A 21,347-nucleotide genomic window follows, 5' to 3' on the forward strand; every position below is an offset into this window, starting at 1 on the left:
ACCTGAAACATATAGAATTTCACCCGCATTAGCTACTATATTTTGAAACTTGAAGCAATGCGAATTGGTTGAAGCTCTGGAGGTTTAGTACCTTGGCAGAACTAAAATGAAATGCAGCAATAGGATTATAGAGCAAGGTACAAGGGTAGTTCAGATAATAAATCATGAGAATGGAAACAGAGGTGGAGGAAGAAGGAGAAGCAAATGTACACTTTATTAAAAATCTTGCAGCTGTAATATGCCTGCCCAGGACTGAAACAGTCACCAAGAAAAATACTGCAAGATAGTTATGTGGTGCAAGTGAGGCATGAGGCATGAGGCTATTGAGTGCAAACAATAGCTCATTCAAAGTAATTGCTTAAATAAGTGGTAGGAAATACCATTCTCAGGCTGCGAGTTAAAGTTTCCTAAATAGTTCACAGCTAAACTATTAGATGGAGTGCTCAGCAATAAAAGGTATACAAATCAGTAACAGTCACTGTGCCCCATTGGCATCACTCCAGTTGTCTTGAATTAGGAATGGTGTTAAGACAAATAGTGACCAGAGCTTGAGCAGAGATGGATTCTCTTCATGTTCCTAATGGAATAACAGCATGGAGAAATAATCTAAATTATGTCTTTTAATGTAGCCCACTTTAAACAAGAAAGTATGGCTGATGGCATAGCATACTTTGAAACAAAACATATTTTAATTTAACTCAAAGCTTGGAATAAAACTCAATTTCAGGTTTTATTAACTGAAATGTAATTTCCTAAACAGGATCTCAGAAGCAGCAAAGAGATGGTCAAAATTGTGCTTGTGGCAGAAAAACTTTTCTATAGGTCTTAAGAAAAGGTGAGAGGCTTTTCGGAGATGACAGTGAAAGCAATGGAATCTTCAGTAACTTTAAGATGTTGCAGATAAAATGTTTCAGTCAATGTAAGAGAATAAAAAAGATCACTGGAAAAAGTTAAAGATTGATTGCTTATTGGTTAAAGCTGACACCCAGTGTTGTATGTTAAAACAAATCAATTGTTGGCACTTTTTAAAAAAAACAAGTTACAAATATTTGAAAATAACCCAGCATTCTCTATTGTGAGCACAAAGCAGATGGTGATTAATGAATACCAGTATGTATCATTGAAGCTGTATTTGGTTAATCTAACACTCACTTCTCCAACTGAGATTGATTAGATTTTAGATAAATTACATAGTTTCCAAATTTATAAACTGGAAAGTGCCCAGAGAACATAGATTTCTCTGGAATTAAACTGGGGAGAGGCTATATAAAATGGTGAAGGTTGGGGTTGCAGATAGAAGGTGGCAACAAAGACTGTTGGGAAGTACTCCTCTTAAATCACAGCCTTTGACATTCAGTTGCAAACTCAACTCACTGAACCATTCTGTGCTCTGACCTTCAGGCAACAGTCACGAGCAGGACTAAAAAAGAAATGCAAACAAGCATTTTTTTTTTTTGAAAACAGAAAAGCAGTTCAGGCAACATGGATCACAAGGGAATTGAATGATAGCTATTCAAAAAAAAAAAATTACTGCTGTGAACTTTCCATTTGGAATACTGGACAAATGACTATTCTCAGCAACAGGGCTTCAGACTGCTGTTATACATACTGGTTCTAATTCTATAATGGATTTACAATTTACTACTCCTGCTAGAAGTGCACAGGAGGCAAAAGGAATTTACTGCTATTGTACCCAGACATGAGATTACTAAAATGGGGCAATAAACAACAAAAAAAAACATGGCTGAACCCTGATCAAAGCAGGACTGATTTCTCAATTTTAGAATGGCTAGGTTACATTTGAATCAAGGTTTCTATGCAATAGAACAGGATGACAATGTGCAGGAAAAAAATCCCCATCCCCACCCCAGGATTTCTCCAACAAGGTTGAATTGAATTTGTACAATATATTCGGATCAAGTTTGCATTTATTTGAACTCTACTAGCCCAGTGAAAATAAAGAGAGAGGGAGAGAAAGAAAGAGAGAGACAGACAGACAAGAGTTAATACCACTCCTTGTATAACACAGTAGACAGGCTGGCGGCTAAAGTTAATAGAATTTTTTTTTTTTGAAGGATAGAGAAAGTAACAAAAAGGGCTGTTCAATTTAAAAGAAAATTGCAGAAATGTGTCAGGTTCCTTGCATACTGACTGTCATGAGAAGATATGAATTACTATTTATGTGTGAATAAAAATATATAAATAGTAAATATGGTGCATTTGTGTTTGTCATAAATATGGTGCATTTATTGTTTGTCACTATCCTGCAGTCATAAGGTTTTACACAATGTAATAAAATATCCCCAAAGTAGTTCAACCAACACATTGAAATGAAAGCATTCTACATAATTCTCTGTAGATGCAAAAATGAATGAGAATGGTTATATAAACAAAAATAAAATTGCTATAAGCCCTCAGCAGGACAAGGAATATTTGTGGACAGAACGGCATAATTAATATTTTGGTTGTGGACCCTTTATCAAAGCTGGAGGAAAATACTAATAAATATATCTTTCTTTTAAATCTGAAAAGCGAAAATATTACAATACACCAAAGTTAGAAGTGATAATGGGACAAAAGGAAACATTATGAGTAAATCAAGTAAAAGATACAGACACAAAGATATAGAAATGGAACCACTAAAATCTGGCAAAGTAGAGCAGTTCAGGAACATGGTAGAAAAAAAAAGGGAGGGTGGGAAGCAGCTCAACATAAAAAGTGCAAACTATCTGGACAGTGTGTTCTGATGCAGGATCTCCATCCCACATACAAACAGCTTCTTCCCTCATTCTCAGAAACAACATTCTTGGGGTGGAGACTCAATCTAAACACTTGGCTGAGAAGGTAGTCTGCATCATTGGTATCCACCAGCTTTATTCTTTTTCCTTCTGTGATATTTTCCTCCTTACTTTTGTGCTATTGATTCCTGGATGCCGCTCATTTGTCATATCTTCAAATAAGACAGCTTTTAGACAGTGGGACACTACAACTAACCACTGGGGGAGGTCCCAATCAACTTTTCGCCTCGAGTCAATAGTTTGAAGATAGGGCTTCAGCCATAATGCTCTTCACTGCAGAATTGCCAGTTGACAATAAAAAAAAACTTTCCCGATCATGAATTCATGGGGCACAGCTTTCCACAATAGCACTAAACAGGAAATCACATATGCAAAGCCCAAGATTTCTTGCTCCTGATGGGTGAAATGGCACTGAGGATGCACAATTGGAAGGTTTAATCTAGTGTTCAGGCTTACATCTGAAGAATTAGCATTTGGTTGAAATCTTGAACAATAGTCTTATGATTCTCTCACAAGAAAACAGACACAATTAAAAAAAAAGTGCAATATAAAAGGAATAGGAAGATTTTAGGGTAGTTGAGCAAATATGGGTCTATAATGGGGTGATTCACACCAATTAGCTCTTGTTCCATGCATGGCATCAAGATTCTTGAGTCTACAGATAAGTGGAGTGCATGTCAAATAGTAATATCACAAAAAGGCCTAAAATCATTAAATGTGGTAAACTCATCACTGGACACGACAAACTTTGTCAAATGACAATTCAGTACAGAATCAGAACGTAGTGTAAACCAGCAGTACAATTAACAGTTGTCTTTGTCTAAATCCAAGTTACAATAACGAGGTAACTACCAGTGGACTAAAACAGAATAGAGTTATGGATCAGATCCTTTTATTACTGATAGTTACAAAACATTTTTATTTTCCTGGGAGAATGATACCATCGTACTGCAAAATAAAAGAAAAGCAAATCATTAGAAAGTGAAATGCCTTGAAAACAAATTTCAGGTTGCATCTACATTTATGCAGACATTCAGATTGCTGAGTAACACCATGAAAGCAAAGGTACCTTCTGTTGGAACCAACGCATAGCCTCCTCCTTGTTGATCCTGTGTTTGGCTCCAATGCGACCACGTTTACGCTTCTTGTCAGCAATGCTGAAGCCTGGTCTTCCCAGAACCTATAAAATTGAAAAGAGGAGGAAAGGAGTCACAACAGAAGCAACGGGTGGGAAAAGGAAAAGTCTTTATCTCCAAAGTTTCAAATTTCTAGGGTACTGGAGGAAACTATAAATGGGTTGGGCTTTAATTAAACTGAACCAACATCAATATCTTCAGATGGTAAATAGAAGAATGAGGGGAGAGTGAGGCAAGGGAGGGGCAAATCTTTGCAAATATGAAGTTAAGAATGCATATACTAAAGGGGCAAATTGTTCAATGGTTGGTCGGGGGTGGTGGGGTGGAGATAGAGAGAAAGAGCACACAAGAAAGGATAATAGAAAGGAAAAGGGAATTCAATATTCCAATTTATTCAATTTTCAAGATAGGTGGTAAAGTGAAGATGTGTGGCCTATTAACTAAGGAGATAATTACAACCACCAGAAAGTTTATCATTGATGATTCTCAAACAAAATTTGTCTTGAAACCAATCACCATACTGGGTATACATTATAGATCAAATATTTCAGGAGGACAGAACAGTTGGCCATGTGCTCATTTCAGAGGGAAGAAGAGAGAGGTTTAGAGTGCAGATACATAGATCTTTATAAGTTGAGAGTATATAAAAACATTTACAGGAAGGATCCATGGGAAAGATACAAAGGTTCACTAGGTTCCAGGCTTGGGCTGACAAGTGGCGAGCAACATTCGTATCACAAAAATGACAGGCAATGACCATCTCCAACAAGAAAGAATCTAACCATTGTCCCCCGCCTTTAACATTCAATGGCAGTACCATCACTAAATCCTCCATTGTCAACATCCTGGGAGTTACTATTGAGCAGAAACGGAACTGGACTAGCCATATAAAAACCATGGTTACAACAGCAGGTCAAAGGCTAGGAATCCTGTGGTGAGTAACTCACCTCCTGACTCCGCAAAGCCTGTCCACCATCTACAAGGCACAAGTCAGGAGTGTGATAGGATACTCGCCACTTGCCTGGATGAGTGCAGCTCTAACAACACTCAAGAAGCTTGACACCATCCAGGACAAAGCAGCCCACCTGATTAACACCTCTTCCACAAACATTCACTCGATCCACCACCGACGAACAGTGGCAACAGTGTGTACCATCTACAAGATGCACTGCATAAACTCACCAAGACTCCTTAGACAGCACCTTCCAAACCCATGACTACTACCATCTAGAAGGACATGGGCTGCAGATACATGGGAACACCACCACCTGGAAGTTCCCTCCAAGCCACTCCACATCCTGACTTGGAAATATATCACCATTCCTTCACTGTCGCTGATCAAAATCCTAGAACTCCCTCCAAAACAGCACTGTGGGTATACCTACACCACAGACTGTAGCGGTTCAAGAGGGCAGCTCACCACCGCCTTCTCAAGGGCAATTAGGGATGGGCAATAAATGCTGGCCTAGCCAGCAACACCCACATCCCGTAAATGAATAACAAAAACAACAATCAGCTCTGTTTGACGAAAATGTTTTTTACCACAAAGATGAGGGTAGTGCAGTTGATGTAGTTTATATGGATTTCAGCAAAGCCTTTGACAAGGTCCCACGTGGGAGACTTATAAAGGCGGCAAATGCACATGGGATACCGGATAATTTGATAAGGTGGATTCAAAATTGGCTTAGTTGTAGGAGACAAAGGGTGATGACAGAAGGCTGATTTAGTGACTGGAAGCCCGTGTCCAGTGGCGTACCACAGGGATCTGTGCTGGGTCCCCTGTTATTTGTCATTTATATAAACAACATAGATGACTATGTGGGGTGTAGGATTAGTAAGTTTGCAGATGATACAAAGATTGGCCGGGTGGTTAACAGTGAGGTTGAGTGTCTTGGGCTACAGGAAGATATAGACGGGATGGTCAAATGGGCAGATAAGTGGCAGATGGAATTTAACCCTGAAAAGTATGAGGTGATACACTTTGGAAGGAGTAATTTGACAAGGAAGCATTCAACGAACGGCATGACACTAGGAAGCTCTGAGGAACAAAGGGACCTTGGCGTGTGTGTCCATAGATCTCTGAAGGCGGAGGGGCATGTTAGTGGGGTGGTGAAAAAGGCATATGGGACACTTGCCTTTATCAATCGAGGCATAGATTACAAAAGTAGGGAGGTCATGTTGGAGTTGTATAGAACCTTGGTAAGGCCACAGCTGGAGTACTGTGTGCAGTTCTGGTCGCCACATTATAGGAAGGATGTGATTGCACTGGAGGGGGTGCAAAGGAGATTCACCAGGATGTTGCCTGGGATGAAACATTTAAGTTATGAAGAGAGGTTGGATAGACTTGGGTTGTTTTTGTTGGAGCAGAGAAGACTGAGGGGCGACCTGATCGAGGTGTACAAGATTATGAGGGGCATGGACAGGGTGGATAGGGAGCAGCTGTTCCACTTAGTTGAAGGATCAGTCATGAGGGGACACAAGTTCAAGGTGAGGGGCAGGAGGTTTAGGGGGGATGTGAGGAGAATCTTTTTTACCCAGAGGGGGGTGATGGTCTGGAATGCACTGCCTGGGAGGGTGGTGGAGGCGGGTTGCCTCACATCCTTTAAAAAGTACCTGGATGAGCACTTGGCACGTCATAACATTCAAGGCTATGGGCCAAGTGCTGGTAAATGGGATTAGGTAGGTAGGTTAGGTGTTTCTCATGTATCGATGCAGACTCGATAGGCTGAAGGGCCTCTTCTGCACTGTGATTCTGTGAAACAAGTGTTATTAGAATATGGAGTGACTTACACGAGTGATTACCAAAACAGAGATTATTTATTTTTAAAAACTGGATGAGTGTTTGAAAAGAAATATAAAACAGAACAGAGGCCAAAAAAATACAATTACAGTAGAGAGTTCTAGTTGAAGAGCTAGCACTGGAACAGGTGTGGGATCAAGTGACCTCTTATGCTGCAGTTTCAGTATTTCAATTTTCATTCAGTAATTCTCAATGTCACTAAGGGAACACTTGCAGCATATTTTACCTTCATTATGGTTCTTGGCTGGCTTTGAACCACCATTCTCACAGTCTGCTGAACAATGATACTGGGACAAAAACAGAAAATGCTGGAAAAACTCAGTAGGTCCAGCAGCATCTGTGGAGAGAGAAACAGAGTTAACATTTCGAGTCTGTATGACCCTTCTTCAGAGCATCCAGGTCATACGGACTTGAAACGTTAACTCTGTTTCTCTCTCCACAGATGCTGCTGGGCCTACTGAGTTTTTCCAGCATTTTCTGTTTTTGTTTCAAATTTCCAGCATCTGCAGTATTTTGCTTTTATAATATGATACTGGGCCCAGTTGGAATACCATGCCGATTCCTCTTTCCATCATTAGGAGTGGAAGCATATTATTTGAAAACAGATTACCCCAACTTTCAGAGAAAGTAAGTTTGAAGTTTGGTTTCCGGTCAGTGCTAAGTTAGCTGATCTAGGCCAGGCCATCAGTAAAAAGAAAATGATCCCCTCCATGATCACTATCTAGTTATTCCTGCTGAAGTGCTTATAAATGGATGTCAGCTGAGACGGAAACATGGATGCATTGACCCACTGAGCAAATAAACAACCATCTGAAATGGTACCACAATAGAAAAAAGGGTCTTAAAAAGAAACATTGCTGCACATTTAATAACAGGTATATGTATTTATCATATATGGAGAGTGTTTAATTAATCCAGTGATATAACAGCATGATGTCAGGAATCCTTTTGAAATCGGTTTCATCACTTCTTCTCCCATAAAGGAAGATCTCACCCATTTCCCAAAAGTAAAAAAAGGTGATGTCCTCCTGGTCTTGATCATAAGTAAATAGAAAAGTCACCTATTAAAGGCCAAAATGATCCAGTTCTAGAGTGGGAAGCTGAATTCTCATGCTTAACACCATCTATGCTGCTGCATCACAACCAAGTCATCGGGAAATAATGGTTTTAAAATCTAATACTTAAAATCAAATTTTTTTTAAAAAACTTTGAAAGACATTATTTTCTACCTCCAATCTCTTTTCCATGACATACATTAGCCCCTTTAAGTGCCCAAGCCAATCTTCTGACAGGCATCTCCCACACTGCTTTGAAACAACAGGCCACAATTTCCTCAAAATAAGCGAGGCTAATGGCATTTGCTGTTATTTATGCATAAATAGTACAGTAACTTCAAGGGGCAGATGGGAGGTTAAATGTAAATATCCAAAAGTCACTGCCGGAGTTGCACCACTCCACCATTAACTTCACAAAAATTACATCATGCTGCTTGCCTCACCATTGAAATGCATGGAGTTGCTATATTTAGGTAGCAGATCAACTTAAACGCCCCATGGAAAGTTCTCTATCATCTCAACTCTAAGTACTCTTCTAATGATAAGTGTTAATTGCTGCCAAACAACCTCTCTGGCACTGAAAATTAACTATAAGTATGGAATCCCATTCCTTCAGGTATTAACTGTAGAAATGTTTAGGTTTTGTAATTAGTTTGGTTATGGTAACAGTCAAGTAATTGAAATATATTAACTCAACACAATATTTTGCTGAGTTGTAGTCAATACAGGGCATGAGTCACATGACTAGGCCCCTGTTAAAATTGCGTAAAGCAAAACAACTGCAAGGTTTTATAAAATTAGTCAGAATTAGCTTAGTCCTTTTAACCTGTACTATTATAAATATGTAACCATCTTTGGTTTTGTAAGTTTACAGTTGAGTTCTGTAATCAGTTTTCATAGCTCCATAGTTTTTATAACTTGTATTCTTTATGAACCTGTAATGTATTAGGCTGTATTCTATATCTGTATCTTGTTACCTTAAGTTTAACACACCAGTCATCTGTAGGCACTGATTTTTATATGTACTTACGTAGACTTCATGTAACAGAATCACAATCTTTAAGGTGCAGAAGGAGGCCATTTGGCCCATCAAGTCTGCACTAGCTCACTGAAAGAGCATTCTACCTAATCCCACTCCCGTGCCTTATACCCATAACCTTGCACATTCTTTTCAGATAGCAATCCAAAACCTCTGTAATTTGGTCATTTCTGTAAGATTATGCACCCCTCTGTACTCCCTTTACTATATTTTAATTAACTTTTACAAACCACAGGCAGATAAGAATTCTATAAAACACCTAGACATCAATTAAACATTTGGGTTACTGAGTCTAAATGTTAATCAGTAATGCTAGTAACCACACACTCTTATCTTGAACAAACACACACCAAAACTAAAAGCAGACATTGAAACTATTGGTAAGTCACAAAATGTAATAATAGGAAAGGCTACAATGAGGGTGATGGTCTTATGCATAATTAATACAATAGACAATCATCCACCACCCAATTGAATCAAAAACTGATCATGCACCACTTGAGCCAATCAGAATCCAAAAACAGAAGAAGTCGTCATGCACATGGGTTGTAGTTTTGAAAGAGCTTTGAGTAAATTCACCGTGCCTGTTAGAAGGCCGAACTGAAGTATGCTTTCCAGCCAGAGCAGAAGATCACAACACTCAAGGGACTGATAAGTATCACCTTGTGCCCTAGGCTGAATCAGGAAGTAAGAACCGCATTGAACCAATAAAGTCACTGCCTTTGTTAAGCATTGCTTAATAAATATTTCCTGACTCACATCACCAGAATGTCTCCTAATGCCTGAATGGTCAAAGTATCAAAAGGACAAATTAATATTGAGTAAATGGATTTGGAGGTCAAACACCCCCAAAACTTAAATAACTTGGAGATTTAGAAGTAATTTAAAATTCAAATGTTTGTGTTTTTTTTCTATTAATCCAACCTTTCTGTACCCGGTATCGATATTGAGTTCTTCCACTCTAAGTTACACTTCATTCTCAATCCTTGTTCCGTTTATTTCTCAATCCTTCAACCTGATTTGTTAAGGAGATAGAGTAGCTTACCCTGTTCACTCAGATCCCAGATGCCTTGTTTCCTTTGTTGCAGCATTATCAGCTTACACTTGCAACAATTTGTCATTCAAAAAAGGTAAAACCTAAACATACAAAGCATGTTTAAAATAACAGCAGGTATCATTAGATGCCTCACTCCAACAAATTATGGCCCAATGTATTTGAAACTTGTGAGAACACAAGAACTAGGAGGAGTAGACCATACGGCTCACTGGACCTGCTCTGCCATTCAATATGATCATGACCGATTTTGGGCTTCAGCTCCATTTTCCTGTCTGCTTCACATATCCCTTAATTCCCCAGTACGCCAAAAATCTATCTATGCCAGCTTTAAAAATATTCAATGGTGAAGCATCCACAACTCTCTGGGTTAGAGAATCCCAAAGGTTCCCAACCCTTTTGAGTGAAGCAATTTCTCCACATCTCAGTCCTATATGATTGGCCCCTTATCCTGATACTATGCCCAGTATTTTAGACTCCCTGGCCAGTGGAAACAATCGCTCCTGTGTCCACCCCATCAAGTTCCTTCAGAATTTTGTAGGTTTTGATGCGATTGCTTCTCACTCTTCTAAACTCCAGAGAACATAAGCTCAATTTACTTAGCCTCTCATTATAGGACAACCCCCTCATCCCAGCGACCAATTTAGTAAAACTTAGCGAGGAGCCTCATCGTTTGTGTGTGCAACTAATATCATGCCACCCAGCAGCACAGCACACTGCAATTCTAATAAGTTTGAATATATTTGAACAACAGTATCTTCCATTCTGCCACCAAATGTTACTATTTATTAGTTCAGTAAAGGGAAACACCATTAATACAAAAAGAATCTCTTACCACGCATTATGTATGTTATCAGTATTACCTGCCCATCACATTACCTCCCCACCTCCTCGCCAAGTCCAAGTAGCCATTCTTCTTGTGTGACTAAAAAGACGGCAAGTAGTAACGATCAGAGGCATCACAATCAAATGCATCCTGTTCTCCTAAGATATCTACACTCTTTTCAACTGGAATTACAACAATTAGCAGCAGGAATCCTTGGCCTTTAGGGCAAGACAGTCCAGGATTACCCCTTTGTCTGTGCTGAGTTAGCTTAAGGTAGAAACAGGGAGTACGCTATATCATATCCCCACTAATCGGGAAGAGTGGGGAAAGTTTTTTTTGTAAAAGCCAATTCACCCGTCTCCTATCACTATCTAGTGCCTACCCTGGAAAGTGCACAGTGAGAATTTGAATCAGATCAGCCATGTCACCTTCAAAAGCACACCAACACTCGAACTGGAGTGAAACATAAAGAATGGCTTAGGGCAATCTACCAGAAGCTGGGTAATGCTCTAAGAGCCATAAATCAAAAAAGTCAGCACATTCAAGACAGCAGGGGAAAAAAAACTGCATCAAAATGGTGTAATGGGGGAATTCTAGTTTTGAAGCTTCAGCCATGCTACAACCTCAATACACTAAGTTACTATCCAAACACAATGGCCAGTATAATGATTTCATTTCAGAATCTGAGGTCACACATAGAACCTATACTGCATTTTGTAATTCGTAAAATTAGAACAAGAGTATCAATGACCAAGAATTATAAAATTATATAGGGTTGGGATAAATTAAAATTAATATAGCTTCTTCACTATACAGGGCTTGGGCACAACTTAATCTAGTATTGGGACACTGGAATATCTAGATAAATAACTAGGATGGGTTAAGTTTTACACTAGCTGCCATTCTGCACTAATGAAAATGTATTAAATAAAAATCTGAAGCAATTTTTTAAGTCAACTTACTTTATAGACAGCAGGGCTGAGAGACCTGGGAACAGAAGACTTTGTAAAAGCAAAATACTGCGGATGCTGGAAATCTGAAATAAAAACAAAGTGCTGAAAAAATCAGCAGGTCTGGTAGCACCGGTGGAGAGAGAAACAGAGATAGCGTTTTGAGTCCGATATGACTTTTCTTTGGGACTCAGAAGTAGAAGTTTTGGCTTGGATCAATGTATGCAGGAAATAGCTGGGCCCAGAAAAATATCCCTTGGGGAAAAATGCTTTTAAGCAGCACATTTAAATGCATATTCATCCAACTGTTTTAATTCCACAAGGTAGCCATGTAACAGATAGTACTTACCACATAGAAGTCCAAACCATAGATACCAATGCTTGGATCATACTTAATGCCCAAATCAATGTGCTCCTGAATACCAAAGCCAAAGTTGCCAGTATCTGAGAAGTTGTTTTTCCTCAGCTCATATTCACGAACCTGTAGATGAAAGGAATAAAGCAAAATCACTAAAAAGAGCTTCATTTGCTGCCTCACTTTCACAACAATCAAAAAAAAGGTCAATTCTAAGAAACATCTATTTAAATTTCTCATGAATCCGTAAAAGAAAACCTAGCTACTTTGATAAATGATATTATTTTACTCATTTGAGTCACACTCAAAATTTCAACTCAAACCGTTTCCACCAACTCCACCCAAGGTAAAGACTTCTCCCAGAGGTCAGCATTAATCAATTAAAGAATTAAGGAACAAAGAAAAAAAGGTTTTGATGACAGGTCACTGACATGACATGCTAACACTGTTTCTTTCTCCACAGATGCTGCCTGACCTGAGTATTTCCAGCATTTTTATTTCATCTACAGTATTTTGCTTTTGTGCTAAAATTACAGGAATTATGCATTTTCCCCAAAGAGGTGACTTCTACAATTACTTCAACAAACTACTGCAAAATAAAGCCATCCTACTCACTTTAAGGCCTTTCTCCAGGATCTCCTCGGCTTTGGCACCACGGACTGTGCAGTGAACAGCAATTTTTTCATTTCTCCTGATACCAAAAGATCTCACAGTGTAGCGAGCTGATGAAGAACATACATTATTTGACAATGCTATAAATTCAAAAGCATTTAAATAAAGCTTTATCAAGCTCAAGCAGTGCATACAAACTCACCTTTGGAGAAGACAGGGGTTTGGCCAGTGAGCTGCTCAAGCACTTTGGCAGCTCGAGTAAGTCGATCACCACTTTCACCAACACATATATTCATACAGAGCTTTCTGATGCGGAGCTCACGCATAGGGTTCTCTTTCTTCTCACCCTGGTCCTAAAATAAGGGATTACTTTAGAAACCAAGATATATTTTGCTGACATTATGTGGTGCTATACAGCTATGCTTTATATCAAAAATGACCATGTATTTATTGGGCTGAAAACCACTGGTGGAGATTTAAAAGGACTGAACAGCAGCATTCATTTAAAAAATGACTTAAAACAACAGTTGCTAAGATGCCAAACATTTGCATCACTCTTACCAAGATGCCAAACATTTGCATCACTCTTACCAAGATGCCAAACATTTGCATCACTCTTACCAAGATGCCAAACATTTGCATCACTCTTACCAAGATGCCAAACATTTGCATCACTCTTACCTTACAAATTCCAAAGCCATTACAATGGAGTCAGACTGTCCAGAAAACCTCATCAGAAATAACCACTTTGGAGAGTGTGTGAATGTACAACCTCCTAGCCCATTCACAAAATTCTTTCGAGTTATCAACAGTCACAGATTGCAACTCTTTTGAGTACAATCACAGTTCTTGGTTTCCAGGAGTGGGACATGAACCCACAACCCTCTGATTCAAAGGCGAGGGTGCTATGGACTGAGCCACAGCTGACACCCCCCCATTCACAAAACATGCAGACAATCACCTGTGTACTCAACTGGGCGTGGAACAAGGATTAGGTATAATCCTTTTAGACAATTAACACAGTTTAGACTTGATTAGATTGTGGCTATGTACCTGGAATCAACTTGCTGTGACCACATTTGGGTAATTGGTCAATTGGCGAGAGGAGATCATGTGATGATCTCACTAACCCTCTTTGTTAAGAAACTGCTTTTCTCCGGGCTGCAGAACAGATGCAGAAGCAGAACCCCTGAGTGGGGCACACTCTCTACCCAACCTGCCAGTTTAAACCCTGCCTGCTGTTTTGATAATCTACTCACTGTAAGCAGTGTTTTCAAGAACTAACCCAGCAGCTGCTGTCTCCAGAAGAACAGATAAATCATCTGTCAATATCTTTAAAGTGTTACAATGCCAAATTCTGAGGAACCATCAAGCCCAGCCTGAAACCAGTCATCAACCTTCAAGATCCGTATATCACTACCTTTTATTTGACTTTAAAAATTGCTTAATGTATCCTCTCGCTTTGTAAATTACTTGTGTATGAAAGTCAGAGTGTTTTCATCATTTTTAGATTGGGTGTTAAGTACAACGAATACTAGTATCTTTTCTTTTAAAAACCTACACGACCTGTTGTGTCTTTGACAGTCACAGCATGTAAACAGTTAATTGGCAAGCATATCCTTTTAAAAAAAAACCTTTTGCAGGTAAACAAGGTGTGGGAAAAGAGGAGCCATTCTACTCCTCCTCACCTGGTCATAGAGGTTTAGAGCTGACTATTGTGGTCACAATGACTTCCTTTTCTCTTCACCCTCTCTCCTCAAAAATTCACCTTCCAGGCAACTTTCCTCCTGTACCTCTCCCACCAAAAGCAGTTACAATAGTGCTGCCACTAGGATTTCAGTAAATGTATGAGATCTCCTTACTTTAACCTTGCAGTACAACTGTAAATGTTACCTTGTCTCAAACCAGAGTTGTAATTTTGAATTATTCAATAAGAGTGAAGTACTGGTTATTACAGGTATGTCACTGATAGAAAGAGCAAAATGTGCCTTTTTCCCCCGTTATATCCTGGTACTAGAATGCCAAATAAATCTAGCAAACAGCATTGCAACTGTTCCTAGTTCCACAATTTAGCAGTCTGACAAAAATCAGGAAATCAGCCTCTATTCAGTTCAGTGTCCTGCACTCAGATTCCAAATTTATTACACACCCTTTCGATGGCATTGTAATAATGACCTATCGCAGCAATTTCAATCATCTGAAGTAAAAATCTGTTTGCAAAAGTTAATAGGATTATACTTCCGTACACCAACAAATTCATCAGATTAAAAATCATACAATCAACACACTTCTCCCACAATAATTATTTTATATGTCTGTTGTCAACTGAAATGGATAAAGAACACTTTCACTGATTTTTGACAACTCAAACCACAATTTCAAGTTGTGAATTTTCTTCAATATTAAACACTCAGCTCACCAGGGGTTGTTAGAAGTGAGCTACCTGTACAGGTGAATTAAATTCAAGCTTCTATAGAAATTGAAAGTTATTTTTAAGCATTACAGATCACTGCTGTGGTGAAGACAGCTTCCAATTCATATAAAACAGGATTTAAGCTCCAAAACCTCAAAGCTCAATAGGATTTTGGTACGGCAGCTTTGATAAAACAGGAACTATATTCCAAGCCCTAATGAACGAGGTAACCATCAATCCAGATACTTGTGGCACTCAATCCCACCCATCATTCATCCAACTGCACTTCATGCCCTTAATATCTTTGCCGCTAAACACCTCAACATTAGAGTAAATAAATTCAAAAGCCAATTATAAATAAACCTATAGATTAAATTGATGTTCTCAGGCCCTTCAGGCTAACTCCCTTCGAACTAATAAACTATGATGACCTCCTATATTATCTAATATACCTCAATTCTTCCCACCAAACTTACAGCCTCCTGTCTGAACCATAAAACTTGAGCTTCTCTAATCTTTCTGCAGTCATGAACATCAGCCACTGGCATGATTTTTTTTTAAAAATTCAGTAGCTATCTTGCTAGATTGCCTATTTTTAAAAAATATACAGTATACAACTATATTAAAATTTAAAGTCACTCCTGCTTTTGAAGCTTGTACCTTATGTAACAAATTGTGGGATCAAAATAGCCAGAAATTGAATAGTTTGCTATAAACTTGTCAATTCTGTTCTAAGAAAATAAAATCTGCTCTCTGACCCATTAATTTTAAAAATTCTATTAAGAAAATTTAAAAACATGTGACATTAAATTAGTGGGGCAGGGGGAGAACGGAGATGGTCAATACTGAGGAGGATCACAACAAATTACAGGAGGACGTTGTTAAACTTGAAGAATGGACAAATACTTGGCAAATGAAGCTCAACACGGATAAATATGAGGTAGCACATTTTGGTAGGAAGAATAGGAAGATTACTTATTACTTGGAAAGTGCAAGTCTAGATGGTGTAGAGAAGCAAAGGAATTCCAGAGTACAAATACACCAAGCACTGCAGGAATTCACCAAGGGTCCTTAGACAGCACCTTCCAAACCTACGACCACTACCACCTAGAAGGACAAGGGCAACAGATAGATGGGAACACCACCATCTGGAAGTTCCACTCCAAGTCACTCACCATCCTGACTTGGAAATATATCGCCGTGCCTTCACTGTCACTGGGTCAAAATCCTGGAACTCCCTTCCTAACAACATTGTGGTTGTACCTACACCACATGGACTGCAGCAGTTCAATAACTCAGCTCACCACACCTTCAAGGGCAACTAGGGATGAGCAAGTGAAGCCCACATCCCATGAATGAATAAAAAAAACACATCACTATAAGTTGCACCATAGATTAGCAAAGTGATGGAAAAGCAAACCAAGTATTAGGCTTTATTTCTAGAAGGGTGGAATTGAAAAGTAGGGAAGATCTTCCAAACCTGTATCAAACCTTGGTTAGAACACACTGAAATACTGTGTACACTACAGTTCTGGTCACCATATTACAAAAAGGATGTAGAGGCACTGGAGAGGGTGCAGAGAAAATTTACAATACCAGAAATACATAAATTATTAAAAAGCTTTTGATAGAGTGGGTGCAGAATGTTTCCTCTTGTGGGGAGGAGCGTAACTAGAGGTCATCAATATCAGATAGCCACCAATAAATCCAATAGGAACTCAAAAAAACTTCTTTACCCAAAGAATGGTGAGCATATGGAACTTGCTACCACAGGGAATGTTTGAAGCAAATGGTATTGATGAATTTAAGGGGAATCTAGGCAAACATTTGAGGGAGAACGAATAGATGGTTACGATGGTCAATTTAGATGAGGAAATATGGGAGGAGGCTCGAGTGGTGCACAAGCACCAGCATAGGCTGACTGGATGGGCCAAATGGACTGTTTCTGTGCTATATAATCCTGTGTAACGACTACTCTTGTTTTGGTGTCCTCTATAATTATAGAACTGTTTCTAACACCCAAGTCATTTGCATGTAGATTATAAAGAGGTTCAAGCCTAAAACTCCATCCAACGCCTTGCATGGTCTGACACTACACCAAAGAGGTGCTCCGCTTCCTACTTTTAAACCAGCTTTTATCTAGTCCGCAGCAACTTGCGTTTATGTAGCGCCTTTGGCGTGGTGAAGCATCACACACGCTAACCGCTGGATTTCCAAAAAGCAAAGGCGCACTTGGTAGACTTTCCATTAAAATAAACTGTCATTCCGAATTTAAAAAGCAGAGCGCTCGAGACTGACCAAGTTGAGGATACGACACAGACCAATGTCAGTAACTGGCGTCTCTGCACCAGAGCTAATGTGTGTTATCTGCAGCCTAACTTATCCTCCACAAGCTTCTGGCTGAGCGGCTTTCCTCCCCCTCCGTTCATCAATAAAACTCAACGTGAGCAATGTGTTTTTTTTGTGCCTCAAACCGGGAGGCTCGGTGGTTCATAAAAAGCTAATGGATTTCCTTTCAAGCTCTCCCCGTTCTGCTTACCGCCATGTTGGTGGAGGAGACAAGGCAACAATTCAGATCAGGACATACTCCAGGCCCGAAATCACCCTGGAGATAAAAAGCAAGAGGTTCCCGCTGCACAGTGTTACCGATTAGCGCCACCTATCCACTGCCAGGAAAAATACACCCTCCTCAACACACACATCATTCATTCCTTTTGTTATTGGGGGGGGGGTCCTTTTGTTATTGGGGGTGGGGGGGGGGGGTCCTTTTGTTATTTAGGAGGGTGGGGAAACTTAATTAGAGAATGCCAACCAACAATTTCCTCAAAAACTGATAACCCCAAAAAAAAAATGGGACTTGCATTGGAAGAAGAAAAGCAAAAGCCTGATAAGTGTAAAAGCAAAAAACTGCGGATGCTGGAAATCCAAAACAAAAACAAAAATACCTGGAACAAACTCAGCAGGTCTGGCAGCATCTGTGGAGAGGAACACAGTGAACGTTTCGAGTCCGCATGACTCTTCAACAGAACTCAGTTTTTGAGGAAATTGTTGGTTCTGTTGAAGAGTCATGCGGACTCGAAACGTTCACTGTGCTCCTCTCCACAGATGCTGCCAGGCCTGCTGAGTTTTTCCAGGTATTTTTGTTTTGAGCCTGATAAACGTGGAAGGTACAAAATGTGTTTTTTTTCTTGAAGCTTGGCTGCCATGCCTCGCCCTCTGACATTTGATTTCTTGGTGTGCCATCGAACATCTAAAAATATAACTATCGCAATTTATTTTATTTCTTTGAATTTCTCCCAGCCAGTGTTGTTACATTGCTAAAAACAAAAAACTGCAGATGCTGGAAATCCAAAACAAAAACAGAACTACCTGGAAAAACTCAGCAGGTCTGGCAACATCGGCGGAGAAGAAAAGAGTTGACGTTTCGAGTCCTCATGACCCTTCTGTTGAAACTCGAACTCGAAACGTCAACTCTTTTCTTCTCTCTGCCAGACCTGCTGAGTTTTTCCAGGTAATTCTGTTTTTGTTTTGTTACATTGCTGCCTGTTTGGCTGATTAATAAAAAAGATAAAATACTTGCATTTATATAGCACCTTTCATGACCACAGGCCATCCCTAAGGCTTTACAGCCGATGAACCACAGTTGAAGTACAATCACTGTTGTCATGTGGGAAATGTGGCAGCCAATTTGCACACAGCAAGCTCCCTCTTCAGCAATGTGATAACGACCATAAAATTTGTTTTTGTGATCTTGATTGAGGAATAAATATTAGCCAGGTCACCAGGCTCCCTTGCTCTTCTTTGAAATAGAGCTACAGAATCTTTTATGTCCATCTGAGAGGGCAGACAGGGCCACAGTGCAACACTCCTTCAGGACTGTATTGAGGTGTCAGCCTAGATTTCTGTGCTGGTCCTAGCTAGAGTGGGACTTGAACCCAAAATCTTCTGACTTAGAGGCAAGCGTGCTACCAACTAGGCTACCGCTGTCACCATGAAAAAAGTGGTGAAGCCTTCAAAGATAAAAGGTTATCATATATTACTGTACTCCAGTTTCATTGCCTTCTTTCATTAAGAAAGTTGTACTTGTAGCTCCTTTGATGGCTCAGTTAGTAAGGAGCATTGTGAAGTTGAGTCAAAAAGATTCTTTTTCAGACTTACCCATGAAAAATGGCCACGTGATTGTAGGGTCAGAAAGTCAGTGGTGCTAATGGAGCCATTTCCCAGTAGGAACCAACGCATTTAGAGGAGGGGGGGGGGAAAGTGTAAATGAGAAGATACAAATCATATTCCAAGGGTAAGTTAGGCAAATCAGCAGAATATTTTTCTCTACAAAAGGTGTCTTTGTTTCTTCACCTTGGGCTGTATTTTCATCCATGAATTGGGTAGTGGGAGTGAGGAAGATTCCCGGCTCGGCTATCACGCCTCGGGGAAAAAGTGCCCGCAAGGTAGGTGATTTTAATTCCATGGGGGGTTGGGGGGGAAGAGGGATGGTGGGTGCAGGTTGAGGTCAGGCCAGCCTATCCCCAGAAAAAGGTCAGAAGCAGCCACAGGCATTTCTGGGTTGTTTAAGAGGCCTTGTCCCAGTTAAAATAAAAGTAGAAAGGCCCTTCAGGCCCCATGCCTCCCATCCACTCACCCCCCACATACCACCTCATGCCCCTGCCCACCCCACCCCACCCCACCCCACCCCACCCCACCCCACCCCACCCCACCCCACCCCACCCCACCCCACCCATTCCCCCATACAAGGATATGTCCCCAAACCAATCCTTATGGCCCCTCATGCCAAACTATGCCACTTTCATGCCCATTCACCCACTATACACTGTATAGAGCCAATGAACCATATAGTGATAATTGATTATCAAGATAATAAATTAGTTTAAAATAGTGTAATAGTGTGTGTGAGAGAGAGAGAGAAAGAGAATTGGATTAAAGCCAGCTGCTCTACAGGCTTTGATGTATAGAAGAGAAGTAGGTTTGAAATGTTAATTAGGTAAACATGGGGGCAATTTGCATTTTATCTTTAAACAAACTCAGGTTTGTAGCTCAGGTTCAAAGAGGGTCAAAGAGGGGGAGTGAAATATTACACCTAACCAGGTGAAGCTCAGAAACTGGTTGTTTATTTTTCCCAAGGATTGCTAATAAAGTGGGTATTATGAAAGGGTCTTATTATTAGAAGAAGTAAAGTTCAAAAGACAGTGATACAATGAGAATTTGCATTCAAAGAGGAAAATATGTATAAAAGGAAGAGAAGGCTGTTGGTAAAAAGGAGAGGGATTCTAAGATCTAAAGCCTCCAGCCTGTAAGCCCCAAACTGCTGTCTGCAAGGACCCAGAGGTGAAAGAAACTCATTTTGAATGTGACTGTCCAGAGTGTGCTTTGCCAGGGGTCTGTTTAAATCTGATTTTACTGTTGCCTTAATGGAGATGTAACTAGGCATCAGATTAATTAGGGGATTTTTGTAGTTTTATTGTAGTACTGTTGTAGACATATGTGCTTATAGTCCTTGTATTAATAAATGTTTAATTTCGTTTTATTAAAACCTCGAGACTCAGTGGCCTTTTTACTACTGAATTCAAAGCCAGTATCTCAAAATATAATTGACAGTTATTTCAAGTTTCCCTCTAGGATTTGACCAGCTCAGCATTTACCATAGGTGGTGTCATAATATGTAAAAAAAACGCTTTAAGAAATTTCATTGATAACTTTCCACTTTCTTAAAATAGATGCCTTGTTACTAAAGCCCAATAGAAGTGATAATTATCCAAACCATTTAAACTGTCAATAGCTGAAACAGCAAGCATTAGAATCCTCTTTATCTTGTGTAAATGAATATTGTGCAATTGACAGCAGAGATCAGAAAGCCAGAGCTGTCAATCAAGCAATGTTTTTCCTGGGGCCCGGGTGTTTTAGTACTCTGATTGTCTGAGCTTCCAGCCAAGAATGCAAAATGAGGCTTGGCTGAGAGCCCAGAAATCCATTGGCCTGTTGAAAATCTGCTTGCAGTTTGAGCTATTGATGCTTTAAATGGTCCAGATGATTGATGCTTTTATTGGCCTGTAGTAAGAAGGGGATTTTAAGAAAGTGGAAAAGTTATCAATTAATTTCTTTTAAAAAAAACAGCCTATTGTCATTGTAGGTTCATTGGTTCTAAACAGTGTAGTGGGTGAATAGGCATGGAAGTGCCATAGCTTGGTATGGGGGCCATGAAGAGCCACAGGGGTTGATTGGGGGGCATGGAGGTGTGGAGACATACCTCAGCATGGAGTGCATGAGGGGCCTTAGGAAGTGGGTGGGGGCATGAGG

At 39.8% G+C, this 21,347-nt stretch overlaps 1 protein-coding gene across 1 annotated transcript; it reads right to left on the reverse strand.

Annotated features, from left to right (window-relative positions):
- Window positions 1–421: 421 nt before the first annotated feature.
- rpl11 (ribosomal protein L11) lies at window positions 422–17,689 on the reverse strand. Its single transcript, XM_078567036.1, has 6 exons — window positions 17,578–17,689; window positions 12,828–12,978; window positions 12,629–12,735; window positions 12,008–12,139; window positions 3,868–3,978; window positions 422–3,746 (listed from the first exon to the last, which is right to left on the reverse strand). Exons 1-6 carry the CDS (start codon window positions 17,581–17,583, stop codon window positions 3,717–3,719), a joined length of 537 nt encoding a protein of 178 aa, XP_078423162.1. The 5' UTR covers window positions 17,584–17,689; the 3' UTR covers window positions 422–3,716.
- Window positions 17,690–21,347: the final 3,658 nt, after the last annotated feature.

The sequence above is a fragment of the Cetorhinus maximus genome, chromosome 21 (genome assembly GCF_964194155.1).
Source record: "Cetorhinus maximus chromosome 21, sCetMax3.hap1.1, whole genome shotgun sequence".
NCBI lineage: Eukaryota > Metazoa > Chordata > Chondrichthyes > Lamniformes > Cetorhinidae > Cetorhinus > Cetorhinus maximus.